This window comes from Lepidochelys kempii, chromosome 27, assembly GCF_965140285.1.
Source record: "Lepidochelys kempii isolate rLepKem1 chromosome 27, rLepKem1.hap1, whole genome shotgun sequence".
Taxonomy (NCBI): Eukaryota; Metazoa; Chordata; order Testudines; family Cheloniidae; genus Lepidochelys; species Lepidochelys kempii.
The window spans coordinates 9,375,621-9,400,664 of NC_136406.1; the positions used below are offsets into that span (position 1 = coordinate 9,375,621).

The 25,044-nt window shown below is 42.0% G+C and overlaps 1 protein-coding gene across 12 annotated transcripts in view; it reads left to right on the top strand.

Annotated features, from left to right (window-relative positions):
* TANC2 (tetratricopeptide repeat, ankyrin repeat and coiled-coil containing 2) overlaps nt 1-25,044 on the top strand; it is a 713,129-nt gene that overhangs the window by 566,666 nt on the left and 121,419 nt on the right. For all 12 annotated transcript variants that reach the window (XM_073325985.2, XM_073325984.2, XM_078850726.1 and 9 more), the window contains one exon: nt 7,168-7,293. In XM_073325985.2, the coding sequence (XP_073182086.2) occupies nt 7,168-7,293 (126 nt within the window). The remainder of the gene's footprint in view (nt 1-7,167; nt 7,294-25,044) is intronic.

Below are 25,044 nucleotides of genomic sequence, written 5' to 3' on the forward strand. Positions count from 1 at the left end.
AAAGATTTTACTGATGTCTATTTGAGCACTAATGTGAGTTTTCATAACAATTTTTTTCCCATTGGTTTTGGTTGATGAGTAATCTAAAGAAACTTGTTCAGTTTTGTTTTTTAACTGAGAGTATATAAAACTGAAAAGAAACTTCATTCAATTTGCAGTAGCAGTGAAAGGGTTATATAAACAAATTAAATTGCCAAGGAGACTAATGTTTGTGGTCATCCTTGATGGCTACGTGTGTGCTTGGAAGAATTAAAATGAGATTTGTGCAGAGTTAGACTGGGAGATTGGATGAAGGAAATGTTTGCTATGCAGCAGCTGTTGTCAGTCAGATACGTGAGAGTATAAGAGTTCTAGCAATGAAGCACATTGCTACAACTCTACTATAATATGGGTCTCCACTTCTGCTTGTATAATGTTCAGGGCTGCCCATTTTCTTAAGAAACAGGAGCTGCTTAAACCAGGTAACAAAAAGATGAGTGTGCTAAAGGATTTAACAGAATTCAGCAAGAAATCTGCTATGATGATGTCACAAAAACAGTAATTCTTTTAGCTAATAAGTTTGTGTACTGTATTTTTTGAAGCCTTCAGTGCAGCAGAACTGCTGAGCTGTGTGTGTGTAATATATTAATAGCTCCCTTTCAAGTAAAAGATATGCCTGGAAAGGAAGATCATCCTTATCCTAATTTTGCGATCTGCATAAACTACAGTACTGAAGTGTAATTTACAAATCTTGAAAGGAGGAAGTGTTCAAACTTTGAAATAACCAGTCTCCTTTGCTTGAAAATTTCTTTATTAAACTTTCTAAAGAGCGCTGAAGGAAGAGTTTCTGGTTTGGTCATATAGCATATTTTAAAGACTAGTAAATTCTAGTAAGTTTTGTCTGTTTTTTCTCTTGCAGAGCAAACAAATTGAAAAAATATTTTATTTGCAAATTAAGGGCCTGTTCTCATTTGTACTGAGGCCCCTTTTTAGTACTCAGGCTCATTTACATGGCCATAAAGTGAGCATAAATTACATATATACTCACATATAAAGGCCACTTTGCACTGGCAGTGTGGTGTAAAGTGGCCGTGGGGTAAATGAGAATCAGACCCCAAGTCTTTAAGTTTGCATTGGTTTTTAATATGAGGAATTAATAACTTTCAGCCATTGTAAATCCAGTTCTTTCTAACCACAGTATCTCAACAACTGTTACTCTCTTTCATTGCAATAAAAGTTTGGTTTTGGTCAACTCTGTAAGAGGAGAGGAGCATGAAGGGTGAAGAGCATATTTCAGAATATAAGAAAAACTTTTTCAAAACCACATTTTCTTATTGTTTCATCTCTTTTCTCACCCCACTTTATCTGTTGTCTAAATTTTGCATTGGTTGTGAAAACTATAGTTAATGTTGTCTAACACTTTCCATTAGAAAGTCCCTTTTTTGAGTTGCTTATAACTTTGTCAAATTCTAATCATTCAGACTGAAAATTTACATGCTAGCTCTCTGCCTCAAGCTGAAATGTTTTGGAAAGTGTCAGTGAAAATGATTCAGCCACTTGCAAGAATGAGGTTAAAGAAAAATAGGTAAGTTTGTTAGTGTTCATTTCCCCCTCGTCAATTGTTTATTTGAAGAACAGCCATAGAATAGAAGCATCTCTAGCATGGTCCATCTAACCAAGTTCCTGTCTCTGACATTGGCCATCACCAAATGCCTCAGGGGAAAAATGCAAGAAACACCACAGTAGGCAGATATGGAATAATCTGCCCCCCATGAAAGTCTCACCCTTATGCCTAATAGTTAGACATGAGTTTAAGCCCCGAAGCATGAGGTTTGACGTCCCGTCCAACATTTTTGTCATCATTAGCTATAGCATCCAGTCTTTGAACTCTGCTAAATTCTTGATCACAATGACAGCCTTTGGTAATGAGGTCCACATTCTAACTATGCATTGTATGAAAAAGTATTTCTTTCTCAATTTGGAATTTGCCACCTTTCAATTTAATTGAATGTCCCTTTTTTTGTGTTCTGAGATGAGGAAAAAGCATGTTCTCCTGTGTTCAAGGCACTGGACTTGGACTTGAGAGAGCTGGGTGCAAGTACTTCCCCATTTCACAGAAATAACTTGCTCAAGCCCATACAGGAACTCTGGAGGAGACATTTACTTACTTAATTAAATTTAAAATAGTAATTTTATTTACTTAATATTAAGTAATTGAATAAAATATTCTCAACTGTAATAATTTTGTTTATCGTCTACTTCTCCAACTGATGATGTCTGTCTGTATCTGTATGAGTTTTTTCATGAAGTTGATAGATTTCCACTCCATACAGCTAAATGCAGTGCCTTGCATAATGGCAGGTTTCAGAGTAGCAGCCGTGCTAGTCTGTAACATGGCTGCTACTCTGAAACTTCTCCAGCTGAGACCATCATGATGCTAAACAATTACAATAATAATGAACACATTAAATAAGTCAAACAAAATATTCAAAATTCTGAATAGCAAGCAGTGTGATTTCCATTCCTGTGTAATTAATAGGAAGTATGGAAATGATTATCTGAACAAGAGTAGAGTCAGTAGGATGATTGTGGTTCAGGTGAGAAAGGATTTTGTCCCTGCATAAAGCAGTGGCATGAAAACCTTTTGGGGCTAGAGAACCACCTTAGTGCTGTGCTTGGGAGGATATGCCACCACAACTGAGGCCAGATCTGCACTACAAAGTTTTGCTCATATAGGCATACTGGTTAGGGGTGTAAACCCCTTGTGTAGATGTAGCTTATACCAGCAAAAGACCCTTTTGTCAGTATAGGTGATGATGATCAGGGAGGTGTTTTAACTATACCAGCAAAAGAACTCTTATTCCTGATTTGTACTGCATCTCTGGTAGCGGGCTCTGCTGATATAGCTTTACCACCAAAGCCTTTGTAGTGCAGGCTAGTCCTAAATGGTTCAAAACTAGGGTTGCCAACCCTACAGGGTTGTCCTGGAGTCTCCAGGAATTAAAGACTCATCTTTAATTAAAGATTATGTCATGTGATGAAACCTCTAGGAATATGTCCAACCAAAATTGGCAACCCTATTCAAAACTGACTCTCTAGTTTGGAATCCACACAATGGATGATCTCACACAGCTCCTCCTCTTGCTGAAATGCCACCCATGTGCTTCAGCAGTCTTAAAGTGTGCGATGATATCAAGCAACTGCCCAATAATACCATTTAAGTGAGAGTCCGTAACCCTTTCGATTGGTCTGCAGTATTTTCTTCAAGTAAACCTTCAGCAAAAGGCATCAATTCCAGTATCACTCTTCTTCCCCTAATATAACATCTCTGTGTGAAAAGCCAGGAAATGACTCTAGGGAAAAAAACATGTTGAGTGTTTGGATGCTGTACTGGGCACACGATAATCAAAAATGAGAGCTCTTTTTCCTGGATGTCATCCCACAATTGTTTTTCTCAGAAGTCTTGTTTCAAACAGCTTTTAACTATGTAAAACGTCAGCTCTTGTTTTTGTGTATATAAAAATGAGTTTCAAATCATACACATTGGTTAACAATGAGAAACAAATGAAATCTGCAACAAACAGGATTATTTGTAAATATAATCCATTCCAGTACTTTTCTTGGTAATCATAAAACTAAGAGTGCTATGGTTTCCGATGTCACCAGAACAGAATCATTTTGGGGTCTGGTATTTTCCAGGAAAATGCAGTGGTACTCCATTTATTCAATGGCCAGATGAAATGTACTGTATGTGTTTTCAGTGTCTTGTAATCACATCAAGCTTTTAATGGCCCTGCTTAACTGGTTGCCGGGCAAAATGTGCTAATTTCTTCATAGCAGTGTGATCCAGTCTCATTGTTTATTGCATACATTTTTCTATTTGTCCTACTTTTCAGTTGGTTTGCAGGTAACCATCTCTGCAGAAAGTGCTTCATATTAAACAATAATGAGTAAATTACGTTAAAAAATGGAACCGAAACACTGATAAATACTGCATTTGAAAGAATGGTGCTCACAGTACAATGGAAAAGCCAATGTGCTTTAAAGTTACCATAGATACATTGCTCTTCCCAGTGCAGGAAAGAAGACACCATGTGTGTATATGATTAAAAATTATATTCATTCTAACATAACCAGAACAGAGCTACAGCATAGTCCCCATTCTACCAGAAGGGCAAGCCCAGCATGTTACATTATCAAATTGCCATGGAAACAGGGTCTAATCCTAAGGAGGAGGCTAACCCACTTTTGTCAAATCAAGCAGACATTAGGACTGAGGTAGCCCCCAGAATCCCCAGACTTTTCCTCGGGTGAGGGATGTGGGTCTAGATGACAGCTTCCACTTTTTGGGTGAGATACTGAAGCCTGCTCCTTGTCGTGCAATGCAGAGCAGTGACTGCAGCCAGAAGCCACTGAGAAGCCTCCTTGTCGTGCAAGTGACTGTGAAGGCATTCCGGCACCCTTACCTCAGTTATCCTGCTGTATTCATCTACAGCAACGTGTGACAATTGAACAAGTATAAACAGATTCCTTCCTTAAACCAGACCACCTGTGTGCTCTGAAGAAAGTGAAAACCTGATATTTACTTAGTGCCAATTTTGTGATGAGGGGAAAATCTTTCCTAGTCCTGAAAAGATTGCTGGTGGAACCTCCAGCAAAACAGGCAGTCCTGCAGCAAACAACAAATTGTGGCAATTAACTAAAAAACAAACAAACCAGGAGAGGCAAGGGAAGAATGGGTGATGTGTGCAGGAAGGAAATGTCTGCGTGGCCTCATGCCTGAGAGGAATCTTTGAAGGCCATACCCACAATGGATCAGGGACATTGGCCAGTGGGAGGCCCTGTGGCATTCAGAATGGTCAATCAGGTGAAAAGGGGGAAGGCCAGGCAAGCGTGGTCAATTCCTACCAACCCACAAGGCATTTTGGTTTTGTAAGTTGAGACAATTGACAGGGCCATTCAGAGCCTGTGTGTGGGCACCATTTATTTACTCTAAATTAGAAGACAAGAAAAGAAAAATAAGTAAATCCCTTAATGGCTCGTACTTGGATTCTAGCGTCACGTGAGATCTTGGATTCACGGCTGAGTACACTTGGTTGCAGTGCCTAGAGAGACATTATCTGCAGTAGTTAGAGCAGGGCAATGGGAGTCAGGACTAGCACAAATGACTAATTCGGTGTGTGACCCTGAGTGAATCACATAACTGATCTGTACCTGAGCTTTCTATCCCTAAAAGGGGGATACTGGTTCAGAGCAGTGGTGAGGCTTTTTAAATTATTGTTTGTAGTGTGCTTTGAGCTACTTGGATGAAAGGTGTTATAAAAAGGCAAAGGCATATTAAAATGTGATCTGAATACCTGATGACTGATAAGCCAGTTCTCATTCATCCTTTTCTTAAGATGTTATAATTTTTAACAACCTCTCTTTTACCCCAGTCTTCCCATTGTCAGCTTTCCTTGTACACACAAATACTCTTTCATGTACTGATTTATGCAGTCTTGCTGAGAATAAGAAGTCTGGTTGTTTCCCTTCAGTGAAAACTGGGAGTTGTTTATTCCAGATTTATATGTGTGAATGTTTACTGATGGGACTGTCTACTGGTTCTCCCCCTGCCTCTCTGGTTTTCTGTCCTTCCCCCAACTCCATTCTTGGGTGCCCTGTTCATTATGAATACAAAATCTCAGTGAAGTTTATATTTTTAAAAGTATGTTGGTTGCTCTCTTTCCTTCCTGATCTGCTCTAAACTCTTGGCTAACCGAATCTCTTGTCTCTCTTTGAAAAAATTGCAGTGTGTTGCTCATTTACAGTCCAGTTGGAGTGGAAGCCTGCTTCCCTTCTTCTCTGATAACAAAACTCCTTTCTATAAATCTTTTCAACCAATGGGTGTCTTAATTAAAAAAAAAAAAAGAAGAAGAAGAAGAAGAAGGTCACTTAAAGAACTGACCATTGAAATAACCATTGTACATGTCACAATTTTGATAAAAAATGCCAACTGTAAGCATGATAGTGCAGGAGGCCATCTTATCTAAAAATAAATATTTTCATATCAGGACGAAAGTACTCTTTAAACAGTTTATTGCTTCAGTGTATTTAATATGATGCATCATGGAAGTTTCGCTTATATCTGAGTACTTGCAGAAGTAGCCCAACCACCTGGAGGTGTATTCCCAGCTGGTGGTGTGTCAGTCTATTTTAGTTCTTAATTTGAGATTGGAAAAATAAAATGATCTGTGCTGCATTATATGTCACTTTCCACAAGGTAAGGGATACATTTTCTAGCAGCTGTCATTGCACCCACATATATACACACAGTGGAGTTGCCTTCAAGTGAGTGCAATAAATTACTCGTATTTAATCTATTGTTATAAGGCAAATGAAGTTCTACCATGAACAAATAATGTTGGTATAGTAAAGCTGTCTTCTTTAGAACTGAGATGTACTTCTCTTTATCATCTGTGCAAGTCCCTTTTCGCCTGGAGGTTTAAATTTTCTATCAGCAGTTCTAACAGTCTGAATAGATGGATGTTAATGTCCAAATTAGGCAAGTCTAAAATAATTGAAAAAGAGATTTGTTGACATTCACTTAAAATGCATTGTTAAATTCCCAGTTATATAGCTGGAGTCTTTGACTTTATCTGTTAAACTTTTTGCACAAGCAATTAAATAATCCTTTCAATAGGAAAGTCTGGGCAGCTATAAGCACCTCCATTTCTATTTGTCTTGTCATTTCTGAGCATCAGCAGGAAACCAAACCAGTACAAATGTCTTGGGGGCATGAGAGAAGTGTTACCAAAACACCGCATTATTCCTAGTTGTGTGAAATTACTGTGCGCTATGTTTTCAAAACTTTCATTTCATGCATGATCTATGCAAATTTCTAGTAATTTCTACCTTTAAGAAACCAAAGAGCTGGAAGGAAACATACATTGTTCTTATAGGCCTTAGCAATATGAATACAGCTTCTCAAATAATACTTTACATTTGCATTTTTGTCCACCATAGGATTTATGACCCTTCAAGGTCGAAAGTCATAATCTATCATATCACATGCAGACTTACTTCATCTCAGTTGTGTTGATTTAATATAGTTATAAATGTATGAGTGTTTCGTGTGAAAAAGAATACTAGATGAATAAAAATACCAGGACTTGGAGACAGGTCTGACAGTTGTTCGCTTTCCCTTGGCAGCCACCAGCTCAGCCCACTTAGAGGATCTAGCTTACCTGGATGAGCAGAGACATACTCCCCTACGTACATCCCTCCGAATGCCTCGGCAGAGCCTGGCAGGTGCCCGCATACAACAAGACCTAAGAGGTAAGGACCAGCTGAAGGACTTTTGTGCGGCCACATGCCATAGGTAGTGGCCACAAGGATATGACTTTATATGGTGCTTCCTGCAGTTGTCTATTATTTTGGTGGAAACATCTGATTCATGTAAAGTTTCCCATATTATATATGTGAAGTGCTGCCTCGCTACTGAAAGATGAGGTAGCCTCTTGTCTGTGTGTTTCTTCCTAGCATTGTCAAATAAGAAGGGAAAGAAAACTTGAGAAGGTGTAGCAATCGACTCAAGTACTGATCGCATTAGATGGTGGTAGTTAGCCAGTGTCTGAGCCATGTTTCTGTGAGGAACACTGCAAAGGGAGCTACATGGAGTGTTGTTAAAGTACTCTTTCTGGGTTGCTCTTGCTGTGATGTTTGCTTAGAAAGCAAATGTGTCAAACTTTGATGTCTGTTTAGTTTGCTGTATACAGAATTGTGTGCTGGCAGGTTTTACGTACGTGTTCAACATTACAGCCTGTTGCACCCTAATTTTTCCTTTTATTGGACTTTGGTTTGTTTGTATTTCAGCAGTTACTGCTTGCAAAAGATGCATCATGGTTAAAGGTTTGGGTTTGGGGGTTTGTTTGTTTGGGGTTTTTTGGTAACTACAGTATCTGACTGAGCATACACTGAAAAGATGCTTGAGTCTTGAGTTGTGTTCCAGTTCTGTGGGACAGCTTCCTGCTGTTGGTTTGCGTGTCTGCAAGTGCTTGTTAAGAGTCCGTAAGGCTCTCCTCTTCTCTGGGTGATGTGCTTATTTTTACCTTGAGGAGCTGACCAAGTAAGGCAGTCTGGAATGTGTCCATCAGTCCATGCTAGACTGATTTCTAATGTAGCAATCCAATGGCACTGCAAGCTTGGCCGGTTTTAATTCTGATGGGGATTTGTACAAAATACACAACCCTTGACTGAAAGAGAAAAGTGATTTTGTGTCGTCTTGGATCACGGTTTGTAATGAAATCATATTGGCTGGTGATACAGTTATAAAAATGTATTGGCAGGCAGTAAGCGAAGAAAGCAAACTTTGACAGACAGAATTTCCATATGTTCTAACTGAGCAGCTTTCCAAGCCTTCATAATTTGCAGTGATTGCATCCAAAACATTAAACTTTATTGTAGGAACAGAATCAAATTGTTTTCCAGACACACTTTAAAAAAAACATGCAGCACCATATAGTTTTTCTTTTTTGGTTAAGCCTGCATGGGAATAGCAGCAGTGTTTCATATTTTATGTCTGGTTCTGGTTCTTGTTGTAGTGACACACTATCTTAACAAAGGGGAGGGAGGGAAAGAACTATAGATAATACCACTATTTGGAAGTCTCTTCTTTTCACAGGATATGTGATATTTTCTGAGTGTTAAAAAGTTCCAAATGTTTCCCTGAAACTGCATAGAACTGGCCTGTTGTAGTGACCAGGTCTTTGAGCTGTTGTGCCAATTGGAAACCCTACACTTGGGCTCAGGCTCAGTACATCACGTCTTGGAGATTTGCAGAGATGGTTCCCAGTCTTTAGTGGAGCAAGTAGTGGCTTCCAATCTGAGGGCCAAGAATTAGGACTATTGTTTAACCCACCAATCCCCCTCATGCCCAAAATTTAATTTTTCATGGAGAGGTTCAGTGGGTAGACATTAAACAAGGGACACTTCCCATGTTAAACCCACCTGTTTGAAAATGGGAATTGCATTCCTTCCCCAGCTTAATACTAAAGGCTCAGAGCAGGGAAAATATTTTGTACAAGTGGCAGGTTTTAAACAGAATACTGAGTGCACTTTTCATTTTTCTGCTGTGAGCCAGGGGAATTTAAGGCTAGTTTAGGTTAATATAGCTTAACCTGCAAGATAATAGTTGCAAGGTACCCTAAAGTAGAAGTCTATTGTAGAACTAAGTACTGGATATTAAAACATTCTCCAGTGTTTTCATCCTGTTCCCTTCCCAGAAAAGGGGAAGTCAGTGGTAATTTACTATGTAAAACATTCTTCTTGTCCTCAATAGGAAATATTTTGGGGACAGTGGATTGGATGGCGAATTCCTGAGTGCTACAACTCTTGCATTAGAGTGCTAAAGCACTGCTGCTGTTATTAATATAGGCAGTACAGTAGTGCCTAACACTTTCCGTTATAATCCCCTGTTTCCACTTGCTTGTAGCTGTTCTACACGTTAACCTTGTGGGCTGAAGTTTTCCATACTTCACTGAGTTTTCTGAAAACTTGATAAAAATAGTTCAGCCATCTCCAAGGAGGTGCTCAATAAAAAATAGATATTTATATCCTGCTAAATGTATGCTAGGCTCTTTACAGAAAAATAGTAGGATTCTCTGAAAAGCTTGCAATCTAAATGGAATAAAAGGAAGATAGGATCAAGATTCTCAAGCATTTAATATACCCACGTTTGCATGCTGCTGTTTAACATAGGATAGAAGGAGAAGACAGTTGACAGTACTGGGTTCCTCAGATCTACGTTTCAATTCTAATAAGTTTAAAGTCACTCGTGTCCGGGCGTTGCTCTCTAGATAGTTGCAATACTCTTGCTATGTGGCTTAGTACTGTATGGGCTTTGTATTGGACAGCAAGATATCTGTGTGTTCCAGCTGCTGGTCCTAAAATGGAAACTGGCAAGTACACCACACAGCTTAATACTAATAATGAACTGTGGATGCTTACTGCCAGCATAGCTCAGAAGGAAGAGAAAGGAGTCTGCAAGCCAACTAATTTCCTAACAGGCACTTTAACAAAATCAAATTACAGCTAAGAATTCAGTTTGTATAGGGGAGACTGATCTAGATGGTACAGAAGCGTGTCTCCTGAAGGCCTCTGTTTAAATCTGAAGGTTAGGATCAGAAGTGAAATAAATTATTGGATCTCAGCTGTGCGGATTTTGTGCATTTTTTCATATTATTCAATCAGCCTTACTTTGGTATGATTGGCATTTTCTGCTATGGAGGGACGCAGGACTGGAATAGCAGGCATGTTTCATATCAGGATTGAAATGTGTTTTTAGGGCTCTACTGAAGAGGTTTGCAAAGCTTATACGTTGTCAGTCTCTCATTTAGCACTAAAAATTCACTCTCTACCTGCCCCCCTAATTCTTTCCAAAGAAATATAGATTTAATTTACTTCAACAGGTTATCTCAAGTTCAGGATATTACCATGGGACTCCAGCCTCAATTCTGTAAAATTCTTCATTAAAAGCGAATAGTAAATCCAGTGAGGGATTGACAAATTGTCAGATATAAAAATGCAATTGTTAATTTATTTTGTGGTTATTTTGTTGTTATTTGTAACAAATACTAAAGCCAAGCAATTAACCAGGATCCTCCAGTCCTACATACTCTGGCCTGCTAATTATTCACATTTTTGTCCCTCTCCATCTGAGCTCTTTCCAATCATCTGACCTGCAATGAATTAGTCTGTAACATGTAAGGGCCGTGTTACAGTCTCCCTGATCTCTATTTCTTCTCTTGCCCTAATTTGGTTTTACCTACTTTCTCATTCTCCATTCTTCTCCTTTGTTACTAAGTAGGCTTTGAAGATGAAGGATCATTGCCCTATTGCAAAAGTTAGAATGCAAAGGTTGTGGGTTGGGAATTCGTTAGGGCCCCATAGTTAATTATCTTCTATGACGTTGATAGAGACCCAGCTGAATGGGGCCTTATTATGGGTCTGACTCTTGGTAGCTCCCATAGTTCTGTGACTTGCTTGGCTATGCCTGGGGAGTGCTGTCTGCTGAGGATTATCAAATAAATGTTAACAGGGATTCTTAAGATGTTCATCAGACAAGATCAGGAATTGAGGAGGTTAAATAAGTATCTGGCATGTATCATTTGACTAATCAGTGACACTTGAAAATTATTTTTAAATGTTTTAGAAAACCCAGTTAGCAACATCTCTGTGCTCTTTTCTTCTCTAAAAATATGCAGTCTTGGCTTGATGGTGTAGTTTAAAATAGGTATTGGCCAGGCATCAGTTTAACAGAATGGACAAACCAGTGATTAGGAATGGTGTGAGTACACTGCAGGATTCAATTTAGTCAGCATAATAAAACGAAATACTTTTCCTATGGACCATGTGGAATTAATATTCTAGCATTTGGTACAAATATAACTTTGGTGGCTAGTGAAATACGGAACATATCCTCAGCACTGATGTCCAAATGGTTGTGGCACTAAACATTTTCTTTCTGGCAAGGTACTTACCAACGTTGCATACTTTAAATGGAGTGCTGAGACTACAGCCAATTACAGGGGGAAAGTTTCATGTAGTTTGTTCTTCTCTTCATACGTGTCTGACAGGCATCGGGTTCATAGAGAGGTCTCAGGTACAAGCTTCCTACTAGGTACTGAGGAGGGATTTGGGGCAAAACTTTGGAATTCGGGTCTGATTAGTAAAAAAGCTGGAAGGGGAAGGAAAGAAAAACTTCCCAAAATGGGGGGGGGAGCAAATAGCAACCTGTTCTGTTAAGAAAATAAAACTCTAAATCAAAAACCGTTTTAATTTAAAAAATCAACTAAAAATCAGAAGCAGATAATTTGTAGTCTCGTGGATGGTTGTCAATTGTCAGCTCCTTTAATCAGATTTCTCCTTCCTTGCTTTTTTAATGTTATTTTTTGAAATCCATAATGCCTAGGTATGAGCCCCACTCCTTATTAGTCCCTGGGGTGAACCGAGGAATTCTCAGTAGAGATCATCTGTGGTTATCAGCATTGACTATGTATTATTTCTGACTATTGGAAAGTGAGAGTATAGTCTTGAATGGAAGGCAATATATGTCATTAATGCAATTCTGGCTTATCCATCAGAATTAGGCATTGAAGGGCAGGTCTACACTACAGCCCGGATTGACACTCTGAGATCGATCCACTGGCGGTCGATTTAGCGAGTCTAGTGAAGACCCGCCAAATCGACAGCAGATTGCTCTCCAATATCTATCCCTGTACTCTACGCCGATGGGAAAAGTAAGGTAAGTTGACGGGTCAACCCCCCGCAGTGTAGACCCTGCGGTAACTTGACCTAAGGTACGTTATTAATATAGCTGGAGATGCGTAGCGTATGTCGACTTACTGCAGTAGTGTAGAAATAGCCTCAGACACAGAGCAGTGAAGCTGCCTAGCTCACTGAAAGATATTTGGTGGAAAAGATGTCCCCTAATTCCTTTCCATGACTTTCATTTTTGTGGCCACAGAAGACCAATAAACTACTATTGTCATTATACCTAATATTTTTAAATGAAAGAAAAAAACAACTTTGTGTCAATGCAGCATTTATTTCAAATGTCAAACAGTCAATAGTTAGGAAATTTAAAAGATTAAGGTTCTTCCCACAATGTTAATTTGGACACATTGTACCTTATACAGCATAGTCTATTCCCATAAGGTGTCCAATTCCCCTAACTCCTTTGAAAATTACATACTAAGTTAATGTTGTAACTCCATCTTTAATTTTTAGAATTTCTTGACATTGAGTACTGGATATTTCAACCTTAATATTACATTAATGCTGCCAGTTGTATTTAATAATAATAATTAGAGATGGGCCAAAACTAGAACCTCAAATCCAAACTGTTTGGAATTTGGAATTTGACAACCATTTGGATATGGGGAATAATCAGATATAAATATAAAAAATGCACTAGCACTTTAAGGAGCTGCTAGTTTCCCTTCCAAACAAGGTAATGCATGAGATTAATTAAAACAATAATAAGAAAAGGAGGACTTGTGGCACCTTAGAGACTAACAAATTTATTTGACCATAAGCTTTTGTGAGCTACAGCTCACTTCATCGGATGCATGCAGTGGAAAATACAGCAGGGAGATTTTATATACACAGAGAACATGAAACAATGGGTGTTACCATACACACTGTAACCAGAGTGATCAGGTAAGGTGAGCTATTACCAGCTGGAGAGAAAAAAAACCTTTTGTAGTGATAATCAAGGTGGGCCATGTCCAGCAGTTGACAAGAACGTGTGAGGAACAGTATGGGGGGAGGGAGGGAATAAACATGAGGAAATAGTTTTACTTTGTGTAATGACACATCCACTCCCAGTCTTTATTCAAGCCTAATGTAATGGTGTCCAGTTTGCAAATTAATTCCAATTCAGTACTCCTTTTCTTTTTGCGGATACAGACTAACATGGCTGCTACTCTAAAACAATAATGTAATAGTTGCATGCTCAAAGTGAAAATGTATTTACCTATGTAGAAAGACCTTTATTCTGTATTCTGTTGAGACATAAATGTGTCCATCTATCTCTTTCCCAAAGACCACAGCTTTCATGTGGCTTACAAATGTAGTCTGTGAGCACTACCATATTGTGTATAGTATATAGTATAGCTGTGTGTATAGTAATGCAGACAAGACAGTTTGGGGCATGTGTCAGGATTAGCCATTGTGTGTAAATTTATCATCACTTCACAGAAAAAAGTCTTTATTTTTAGATTTAGTATGTGAGTGCAGGAAAGTTGTCTCCTTTTGACCAGATGTTGCTGCTTTAATTAGCTGTATTTGGACCGTTAAATTCCCTAGGGGGCATCTGAGCATTCCTATTTACATCAACAAACAAGTAACAGTAAGCTGCATGCATTTTAATGGTCGAACTAATACTTAATCAGCTTTAGGAAAAACAAATAAATATGCACATATACACGTCCAAATTGTAATTTATGTATTGTTCGCTAGTAAGTCCGTTGTGAAAAGTGATATTAACAAACTGTAAAGTATCACTTTTCACAGAAGACTTACTCAGCCCTGGCAAGCCTGTGGACAAATTAAGCCCTGGATGGGGGGTCGGGATAGGCAGTAGGGGCCAGGTGCGATGGAGTTGCGAGGGCTGGGGGAGACAGTGAGTGGGTGAAGCCCAAAGCCTGAAAGCCCAAAGCCTGAGCCCCACCACCCCTGGGAAGGTGGGGAACTCACCAGCTGCTGGCTCCTCTAGCGTTGTGCCCCAGCTGTCTCCAGAGGTGGGCAGGGCCCAACCACTGCTTGCAGTCCTAGCAGACAATACCTAGGCGGTGCATCCAGGAGTAACAGGGAGGGGGAGGGACCACTGCTTTGTCCCCCCTGCCCCCAGTCACAGCCCAGGAGGCTGTGGCCACAAGAAAAGCCACTGATAGCTGCATGGTGGCCGCATTTAAGAAACACTGGCCTTGGGCTCTACCAAATTCATGGTCCATTCTGGTCAATTTAATAGCCAATGTTTTTTTTTAAATTGGTCAATTTCATGATTTCAGATGTTTACATCTGAAATTTCAGGATGTTCTAAGCGTGGGGGTCCAGATCCAAAATGGGATCATGGGGGAGGGGGAGGTTTGCAAAGTTGTTGTAGAGAGGGGGTCCCAAGATTGCCACCCTCACTTCTGTGCTGCCTTCAGGGCTGGGCTAAAGAAGGTTCCTGGAGACTAAGGTGGGTAGGTGCTAGGGGTTCTTAGCTGCTAGTCCAGGCCAGTGGAAAATTAAAGCAGAGACCTCCAGCTAATTTGTGGTCCCCTTAGAAAAATGGGTGCCCCATCCCCAGAAGAAACCCTAGGGGCGGTAGCCCCTACCCGGTCACCCTGAGTCCCAGCAGGAGCTGTGGGGGAAGAAGCCCCAATCCCGGGTGCACTGAGCCCAGCTGCAGGGGCTGAAGCCCTGAGCCCTGGCTGGAGACACAGGGGGTGGAAACCTTGAGCCCAGGCTGCCCCAAGCCTCAGCTGGAGCGGCGGGGGGCAGAAGCCCGGAGCCCGGGCTTCCCCAGCTGCAGCTGCCAAGAGCAAAAGCCCCCAGCTCCAACAGGAGCTGCCGGGGGAAGAGCTGTGGAGGGAAGAAGCCGGGAGCCCAGCTCCTGGGCTGCTCCAGCGCAGAAGTGAGTGTGTACCACCTTCATTTCTGTAGTGCCTCTTGAGGTGGGTCTGATCTCCCTACCAAGAGTGGCCGTGCAGGGGAAGGACAACTCCTGTCCTTCCCCAGCCTGGCCAGACTAGCAGCTAGGAGCCCCAGGCTCCCAGCAGCATGGGGAGACCAGATTTCATGGGGAAGGGCAGATTTCACAGTCCATGACATGTTTTTCACAGCTGTGAAATTGGCAGGGCCTTAGCTAATCCCATGTAGGTTCTGGGGTGGCTGAGGAGGCAGTATTTGCTACTCAGCTTCCTGGGTCCATCAGTATTCTATCTGGAGTCCAGGGAGATTACTGATGAACTCAGGAAGCTGAAAGCACATACCACCTCCTCAGCCACCCCGGAACCTGCATGGGGCATAATAAAACAAAAACTTCCCCCGCCAAACCGCGCAACCGGGGGTCCGGCAAATACCCGCTGCCCATATGCCCATCTCTTTTATCTTTGGCCACTTTGACATCATTTCTCCAACCTCCTTTCACTAGCTGGGTTGTATTGTAGTACCTAAATTTGTCTGAGATGATAGAAACCTAGCTACAGATTGCAGTGCCTGTTACTAATGACATTATGCTAGTCAGTCCAGTGGTATTTTATCCCATGGAAATTGTTGTATCCTTTTGGATGTGTTGGTTTTGTCTTTGAGCTTTGGCTGTTTCAAGGTTGAGCTTGAATCTAGTGCTCTCGTGAACAAGTATAATTAGATGTAAAATACCTTTCGCATTATGATTGCTCAGGACTAAATGATATATTTATTTGGCATCACTGTGACATGAAGATAATAGACAAAGTTATGGAGAGACAACTGTTTGAGTACTTAGATGTTTCAGATCTTCTTGACCCTTAGCCATCTGAGTACAGATGTGGATATGAGACGCAAATCTCACTGGTAAAGCTGGAAAATTATCTCCTTCTGTGTGGTCCCATCTTGTTTTCCCTTCTGCTCAACATATATATGAGGTTGTGAGGCGGTATAGGTTTCAGTTTTTCAGCATGCTGATGATTCCCGGCTGAGGGAACTGGGCTTATTTAGTTTGCTGAAGAGAAGAGTGAAGGGGGATTTGATAGCAGCCTTCAACTACCTGAAGGGGCGTTCCAAAGAAGATGGAGCTAGGCTGTTCTCAGTGGTGGCAGATGACAGAACAAGGAACAATGATCTCAAGTTGCAGTGCGGGAGGTCTAGGTTGGATATTAGGAAACACTATTTCACTAGGAGAGTGGTGAAGCACTGGAATGGCTTCTTAGGGAGGCAGTGGAATCTCCATCCTTAGAGGTTTTTAAGGCCCGGCTTGACAAAGCCCTGGCTGGGATGGTTTAGTTGGGGTTCGTCCTCCTTTGAGCAAGGGGTTGGACTAGATGACCTTCTGAGGTCTCTTCCAACCCTAATCGTCTATTCACCTCTATCTCACCTGATCCCGCCACTGTTGTTGAACACAGCAGTGTTTGGAAGAGATTAGGTCATGCATGAGAGCTAGAACATATAAAACTTGAGGTGATGTTGGAAGGCTGGGGAGAACAATAGTAGCTCTCATTTGTGATTTGTGTTTGCAAATCTGGTGGTTGAGTTGTATCCTAGCTGCTGTTACACAGTCATATAGACAGCAGAGGCCAGAAACACATTTGACCATCCACAATATTAGGAGGTTGTAGCATTTGTTTTGACTGATGACTTTGTCACCACAGGATTGGATTTTACCGCAGTGAGTTCTGTTCCATGGGGCTACACCTCAAGTCAATATGAAAACTGATGCTAGTTTAAAACACCTTCTGAACAAGTAGTGGTTCTCAGTACTCCAGGAGCTGAACTGGCTGCCGATTGGTTTCTTCCAAGTAGAATTGAGGATGTTGGTTTTCACCTATGAAGCCTTAATGCTTTGGCATCTGCCTGCATGAGAGCCCACCTCTCCTCATGACATGTCATTGTAGCTGTGATCATTGGAGATGCTCAAATTAGTGTCTCCTTGATTTGAAAGACATGAGGCTCGTGGTAGAGAATTAAACATGAGGGGCTCTTAGTTTTGGAACCATCTTTTCAAATAATCTGGGATGTTTTACTTTTATGGGAAGAGGTCAAGAAAGAAATGCATTCGATTCCTACCTCCAGGAGCTTCCCAGTAAACCTCAGTGATGATTTACAGTGCTCTCTATTATTCCATTTCCTGTTGCAGTGATCCCTCTCTCTCCTGTGGGGAGTGGGGCCCCTCTTCCTCATTGTATTGGGCAGTAACCATTGGGTTCGGGTCACACTGGCGAGGCCAAGCCATAAGTAGTCTATAGTTCTGGGCCCATCTAATTAGTCTGCTGCTCTTGTTCCCACCCTTGAGCAGGGCAGTGCACTGAGTAGTCTTAAGAGTACAGCCCCGCAGCTGGGGCTGACAGTAATTAACAGTCTGGAGCTCTAGTCCTTTGGGCGGGGCCGAGCTGGGAGCAGGCTGTAGCCTAAGCCTCCTGGCAAGGCAGCCAGCAAACACACAGTCTCGGGGTTCAGGCAGGGATGAGCAGGAATGAGCAGACACAGTCTAGGGGCTCCAGAAGGGGTGAGCACATACACAGTCTAAGGGCTCCGGAAGGGGGAAGCCCCCACTGAGTCTAGCTTCCTAGCGTGATGGACAGTAGATCCACAAAAAGAACAGGAGTACTTGTGGCACCTTAGAGACTAACAAATTTATTAGAGCATAAGCTTTCGTGGGCTACAGCCCACTTCATCGGATGCATAGAATGGAAAATATAGTAAGAAGATATATATATATATATATATATATATATATATATATGTACAGAGAAGGTGGAAGTTTCCATACAAACTGTAAGAGGCTAATTAATTAAGATGAGCTGTTATCAGCAGGAAAAAAAAAACTTTTGTAGTGATACTCAAGATGGCCCATTTAGACAGTTGACAAGAAGGTGTGAGGATACTTAACATGGGGAAATAGATTCAATATGTGTAATGACCCAGCCACTCCCAGTCTCTATTCAAACCCAAGTTAATGGTATCTAGTTTGCATATTAATTCAAGCTCTGCAGTTTCTCGGTGGAGTCTGTTTCTGAAGCTTTTCTGTTGCAGAATTGCCACCCTTAAGTCTTTTACTGAGTGGCCAGAGAGGTTGAAGTGTTCTCGTACTGGTTTTTGAATGTTATGATTCCTGATGTCAGATTTGTGTCCATTTATTCTTTTGCGTAGAGACTGTCCGGTTTGCCTAATGTACATGGCAGAGGAGCATTGCTGGCATATGATATCATACTGGTATATATCACATTGGTAGATGTGCAGGTGAACGAGCCCCTGATGGCGTGACTAATGTGATTAGGTCCTTTGATTGTGTCACTTGAATAAATATGTGGACAGAGTTGGCATCAGGCTTTGTTGCAAGAATAGGTTCCTGGGTTAGTGTTTTTGGTGTGTGTTGCTGGAGAGTACTTGCTTCAAGTTGGGGGGCTGTCTGTAAGTGAGGACTGGTCTGTGTCCCAAGGTTTGTGAGAGTGATGGGTCATCCTTCAGGATAGGTTGTAGTTCTTTGATGATGTGCTGGAGAGGTTTTAGTTGGGGGCTGAAGGTGACAGCTAGTGGCATTCTGTTATTTTCTTTGTTGGGCCTGTCCTGTAGTAGGTGACTTCTGGGTACTCTTCTGGCTCTGTCAATCCGTTTTTTCACTTCAGCAGGTGGGTATTATAGTTTTAAGAATGCTTGATAGAGATCTTGTAGGTGTTAGTCTCTGTCTGAGGGATTGGAGCAAATGTGGTTGTATCTTAGAGCTTGACTGTAGACAATGGATTGTGTGGGGTGTCCTGGATGGAAGCTGGAGGCATGTAGGAAAGTATAGCGGTCAGTAGGTTTCCAGTATAGGGTGGTGTTTATGTGACCATCGCTTATTAGCACAGTCGTGTCCAGGAAATGGACTGCTTATGTGGATTAGTCCAGGCTGAGGTTGATGGTGGGATGGAAAGTGTTGAAATCATGGTGGAATTCCTTGAGGGCTTCTTTTCCATGGGTCCAGATGATGATGATGTCATCAATGTAGCACAAGTAGAGTAGGGGCATTAGGGGACGAAAGCTAAGGAAGCGTTGTTCTAAGTCAGCCATAAAAATGTTGGCATACTGTGGGGCCATGCAGGTACCCATAGCCCGTGCCGTTGATTTGAAGGTATATATTGTCCCCAAATGTGAAATATTTATGGGTGAGGATAAAGTCACAAAGGTCAGCCACCAGGTTTGACGTGACATTATCGGGGATACTGTTCCTGATAGCTTGTAGTCCATCTTTGGGTGGAATGTTGGTGTAGAGGCTTTCTACATCCATAGTGGCCAGGATGGTGTTTTCTGGAAGATCACCAATGGATTGTAGTTTCCTCAGGAAGTCAATGGTGTCTCGAAGGTAGCTGGGAGTGCTGGTAGCGTAGGGCCTGAGGAGAGAGTCCACATAGCTAGACAGTCCTGCTGTTAGGGTACCAATGCCTGAGATGATGGGACGCCCAGGATTTCCAGGTTTATGGATCTTGGGTAGCAAATAGAATACCCTGGTCGGGGTTCTAGGCATGTGACTGCACAGATCTGTTCCTGTGCTTTTTCCGGGAGTTTCTTGAGCAGATGGTGTAGTTTCTTTTGGTAATCCTCAGTGGGATCAGAGGATAATGGCCTCTAAAATGTGGAGTTAGAGAGCTGCCTAGCAGCCTGTTGTTCATATTCCAACTTATTCATGATGACGACAGCACCTCCCGGCCTATGGCGGGGAGTCGACCACCCCGGGGGTGGGTTGGCAGGGGTAGGGGGTCGCGGGCCTACCCAACTTCACCGCCTCTCAGCCCAGGGCCCTAACAGTGCTGGAGTGATCTGCCACTGGGTCAACGGGGATTCAGCCACAACACGCTGACCTAGAAGCAGTCAGCCACATAGCCAGACTAGCGTTGGCTGCTCCTGAGCTACTTCCTACCTCCCTGGGGTTTGGTACCTCTGGAATCCACAGGTCCTCTGGCTCCTCTGGGTACACTGTGGACGGTAGTCCCAGCAACTCCCCATCTGGGTCCATCTCCTCCAGAGGCAGGGTGCTGCAGGGTGCAGATTCAGCTCCTGGGTGCTGCACAGTACGGAGGCATCCGTCTCCTTCCCAAGCTCTTGCTCAACTGAGCTGCAGAGCCCTCCCTTTATACTTCCTGTCCAGCCCCGGTACTTCTGGTGAGGGGGGCAGGGCAGGCTTTGCTTCGCCCACCAGGGGGAGCGTAGTGATCCCTTGCTCTCCAGTCCAGAGGGATCCGCCTTGCTACACCTGTCCAGTCCTGTGCTGACATGCAGGGTTGCTTGGTGATGAAGACAAATGCTCATCGCTACTCACCCTGAGATCACCTGCCTACTTGTGATAGGAAGTCAGAATTTGAGCCTAGGTCCCTGAAGGCTAAAGTTATTGCAGTAGCTTAATGGACCACTTCGTAAATCAACAGAATGTCTATATTTAGTCATTCTTTGTCTTTATTACACTAGACACTTGTGACCATTCACTGTCTCTGTTAGATTTCTGGTTTGCTACTTGGAAGGGCCCCATTGCAGCCTTTGGAAAGAGCGTTACAGTGTGTTTTTATTCCTTAACATTGCGTGCATGCGTGTTTCTCTGTCTTTCTCTCTGTGTGTATACAGGGCAAAAGTAAATCTCTGCAACTTGGCAAAGTTTAGCTCTTGGCCTAATGTTTTCCAAATGTAAACTTTTATTTTATAACAGTATTGCTGCCTGAATGCAAAGAAAATTTGTCTCATCAGATATTTCTCTAGAATATTTTATTTATATATATTGACTTTGCATTTGTCAGTCTTACCAGCTCAGCCAGTTAACTCAGTCAAAGGCCTGCAGTGTTACTCAGCAACTTTATCTGCCACTTAACCCCTAATATAACAAACCTCCATATGTGTTTATGGTTGTAATCTTGAAAAGATATGTTCATCGTTTTCAAGAGAACTGGTGGACACAAGGTCCATATTTAGTGGCATACCAGTGTTCCCACTGTGACAAGAGATTCTTCAAAGGCATGAAGGGGGTTAAAAAGTGTCATATTCCTGAAGCAGTTTAAGTGAAAGTTTTCTTCTAAGGAAGTGAGCAGTTCAGAGAGCTCCCAGAAGCCTATTGCTGCATGCTCTGTTGAAAATTCCTGTTTCAGGATCAACCTCTAGAAGGAAGTTTTGCTCTTTAACATTAATTTAATATAGAAATATGTTTTACTATAGATTATAAATCTAGAACAATCTAGACTAAATCTAAATCTAGACTAAATCTATACTAAAGACTATAAATCTAGAACAATCTTCTTACATTGGGAACAAGTTATGAGCATGAACCGTGCCTACCACAGTTATGGGTGCTATCCTAATACTAGCACCCATAACTGTGGTAGGCACTGTTCATGCTCATAACTTGTTCCCAATGTAAGAAGATTGTTCTAGATTTGATTTTGACAAATAGGGAGGAACTGGTTGAAAATTTGAAAGTGTAAGGCAGCTTGGGTGAAAGTGATCATGAAATGAGAGAGTTCATGATTCTAAGGAATAGTAGGAGGGAAAACAGCACAATGAAGATAATGGATTTCAAGAAGGCAGATTTCAGCAGACTTAGAGAGGTGGTAGGTAAGATTCCATGGGAAGCAAGTCTAAGGGGAAAAACAGAGTTGGCAGTTTTTCAGAGAAATTTTTATTAGGGCACAAGAGCAAACTATTGCACTGCATAGGAAAGATAGGAAGTTAAGCAAGAGACTACCTTGGGTTAACCAGGAGATCTTCAATAATCTGAAACTCAAAAAAGGGTCCTACAAAAATTGGAAACTAGGTCAAGTTACAAATGATGAATATAAACAAATAACATAAGTATGTAGGGACAAAATTAGAAAGGCCAAGGCACAAAATGAGATTAAACTAGCTAGAGACATAAAGGGTAACAAGAAAATGTTCTACAAATACATTAGAAGCAAGAGGAAGACCTAGGACAGGGTGGGCCCATTACTCAATGAGCGGGGAAAGAGAATAACAGTAAATGTAGAAATGGGAGATGTGCTGACTTTTTTGTTTCGGTTTTCACCAAAAAGGTTAGTAGTGATTGGATGTGTAACATAGTGAACACCACTGAAAATGAGGTAGGATCTGAGGCTCAAACAGAGAAAAAACAAGTTAAAAAATTACATAAACAAGTTAGATGTCTTCAAGTTGCCAAAGTCTGATGAAATACATCCTAAAGTACTCAAGGAGCTGATTGAGGCGGTATCAGTGCTATTAGCAATTATCTTCAAAGACTAATGGAAGATGGGAGAGATTCCAGAGGACTGGAAGAGGGCAGATATAGTGCCAGTCTACACAAAAGGGAATAAGTACAACCCAGTGAATAACAGACCAGTCAGCTTAACTTCAGTACCAAGAAAGATAATGGAGCAAATAATCAAGCAATTAATTTACAAACACCTTGAAGATAAGGTGATAAGCAACAGTTAGCATGGATTTGTCAAGAATAAATCATGGCAAACCAACCTAATAGCTTTCTTTGGCAGGGTAACGAGTCTTGTGGATGGGGCGAAGCGGTAGATGTGGTAAATCTTGACTTTAGTGGGGCTTTTGATATTGTCTCGCATGACCGTCACATAAACAAACTAGGGAAATACAACTTAGATGGAGCTACTATAAGGTGGGTGCATAACTGGTTGGAAAACCATTCCCAGTGAATAGTTATCAGTGGTTCACAGTCAAGCTGGAAGGGCATAGTGAGTGGGGTCCCCAGCACAGGCGCTGACTTCTAATTTTCCCTGAGGGTGCTCAACCCCTGCTCAGCCCAGGCCCCACCCCCACTCCACCCCCAGCCCCACCCCGACTCCACCCCTTCCCCCAAGACTCCTTCCCACCCCACTCTACCCCCACCCTGCTTCTTCCTTCCCCCTCCCCTGAGTGCACCCCATCCCCACTCCTCCCCCTCCCTCCCAGCACCTCCTACATGCTGCGGAACAGCTGTTCTGGAGCATGCAGAAGGCACTGAGAGGGAGGGGGAGGAGTTGATCTGTAGGGGCTGCTGGTAGGCGTGAGTGGGGTGGGAGGGAGGGAAGCTTCACTGCCGGTGGGTGCTAAGCACCTGCTAATTTTTCTCCAGGGGTGCTCAAGCCCTAGAGCACCCATAGAGTCTGCACCTTCCCAGTTCTGTTCAATATCTTCATAAATTAATTAGATAATGGCATTAGAGAGTACACTTATAAAGTTTGTGGATGACAGCAAGGTGGAAGGGGTTGCAAGTGCTTTGGAGGATAAGATTATAATTCAAAATGATCTGGACAAACTGGAGAAATGCTCTGAAATAAATAGGATAAAATTCAATAAGGATAAATGCACCATACTCCACTTAGGAAGAACAATCAGTTGCGCTCATATAAAATGGAAAATGACTGCCTAGGAAGGAGTACTGTGGAAAGGGATCTGAGGGTTATAGTTGACCACCAGTTAAATATCAGTCAACACCGTAACACTGATGCAAAAAAAGCAAACATCATTCTGTGATGTATTAGCAGGGGTGATGTAAGCAAGACATGAGAAGTAATTCTGCTCTACTCCGCGCTAATTAGGCCTCAATTGGAGTATTATGTCCAGTTCTGGGTGCCACATTTCTGGAAAGATATGGACAAATTGGAGAAAATTCAGAGAAGAGCAACAAAAAATGATTCAAGGTCTAGAAAACATGATCTATGAGGAAAGATTGAAAAAATGGGGTTTGTTTAGTCTGGAGAAGACTGAGAGTGGACCTGATAACAGCTTTCAAGTACACAAAAGGTTGTTACAAGGAGGAGGGTGAAAAATTGTTCTTATTAATCTCTGAGGATAGGACAAGAAGCAATGGGCTTAAATTGCAGTAAGGGAGGTTTAGGCTGGACATTAGGAAAAACTTTGTAAGTGTCAGGGTAGTTAAGCTCTGGAATAAATTGCCTAGGAAGGTTGTGGAATCCCTGTCATTGGCGATTTTTAAGAACAGGTTAGACAGACCCGTGTCAGGAATGGTCTAATTGTTATGTCGTCCTGCCTTCAATGCAGAGGATTAGACTATTTGACCTCTTGAGATCCCTTCCAGTCCTACACTTCTATGATTCTATGACCAACAGCATGTGAAAGATGGGGAAGAGGAACGTAACATTAATGTGTACCTTTTTTATATATGTTATAAACCTATCATAGAATATCAGGGTTGGAAGGGACCTCAGGAGGTCATCTAGTCCAACCCCCTGCTCAAAAGCAGGACCAATCCCCAATTAAATCATCCCAGCCAGGGCTTTGTCAAGCCTGACCTTAAAAACTTCTAAGGAAGGAGATTCCACCACCTCCCTAGGCAACGCATTCCAGTGTTTCACCACCCTCCTAGTGAAAAAAATTTTCCTAATATCCAATCTAAACCTCCCCCACTGCAACTTCAGACCATTACTCCTTGTCCTGTCCTCTTCCACCATTGAGAATAGTCTAGAACCATCCTCTCTGGAACCACCTCTCAGGTAGTTGAAAGCAGCTATCAAATCCCCCCTCATTCTTCTCTTCTGCAGATTAAACAATCCCAGTTCCCTCAGCCTCTCCTCATAAGTCATGTGTTTCAGACCCCTAATCATTTTTGTTGCCCTTCGCTGGACTCTTTCCAATTTATCCACATCCTTCTTGTAGTGTGGGGCCCAAAACTGGACACAGTACTCCAGATGAGGCCTCACCAATGTTGAATAGAGGGGGACGATCACGTTCCTCGATCTGCTCGCTATGCCCCTACTTATACATCCCAAAATGCCATTGGCCTTCTTGGCAACAAGGGCACACTGCTGACTCATATCCAGCTTCTCGTCCACTGTCACCCCTAGGTCCTAGGACATACAAATTATCAAACTGAGTGCAATT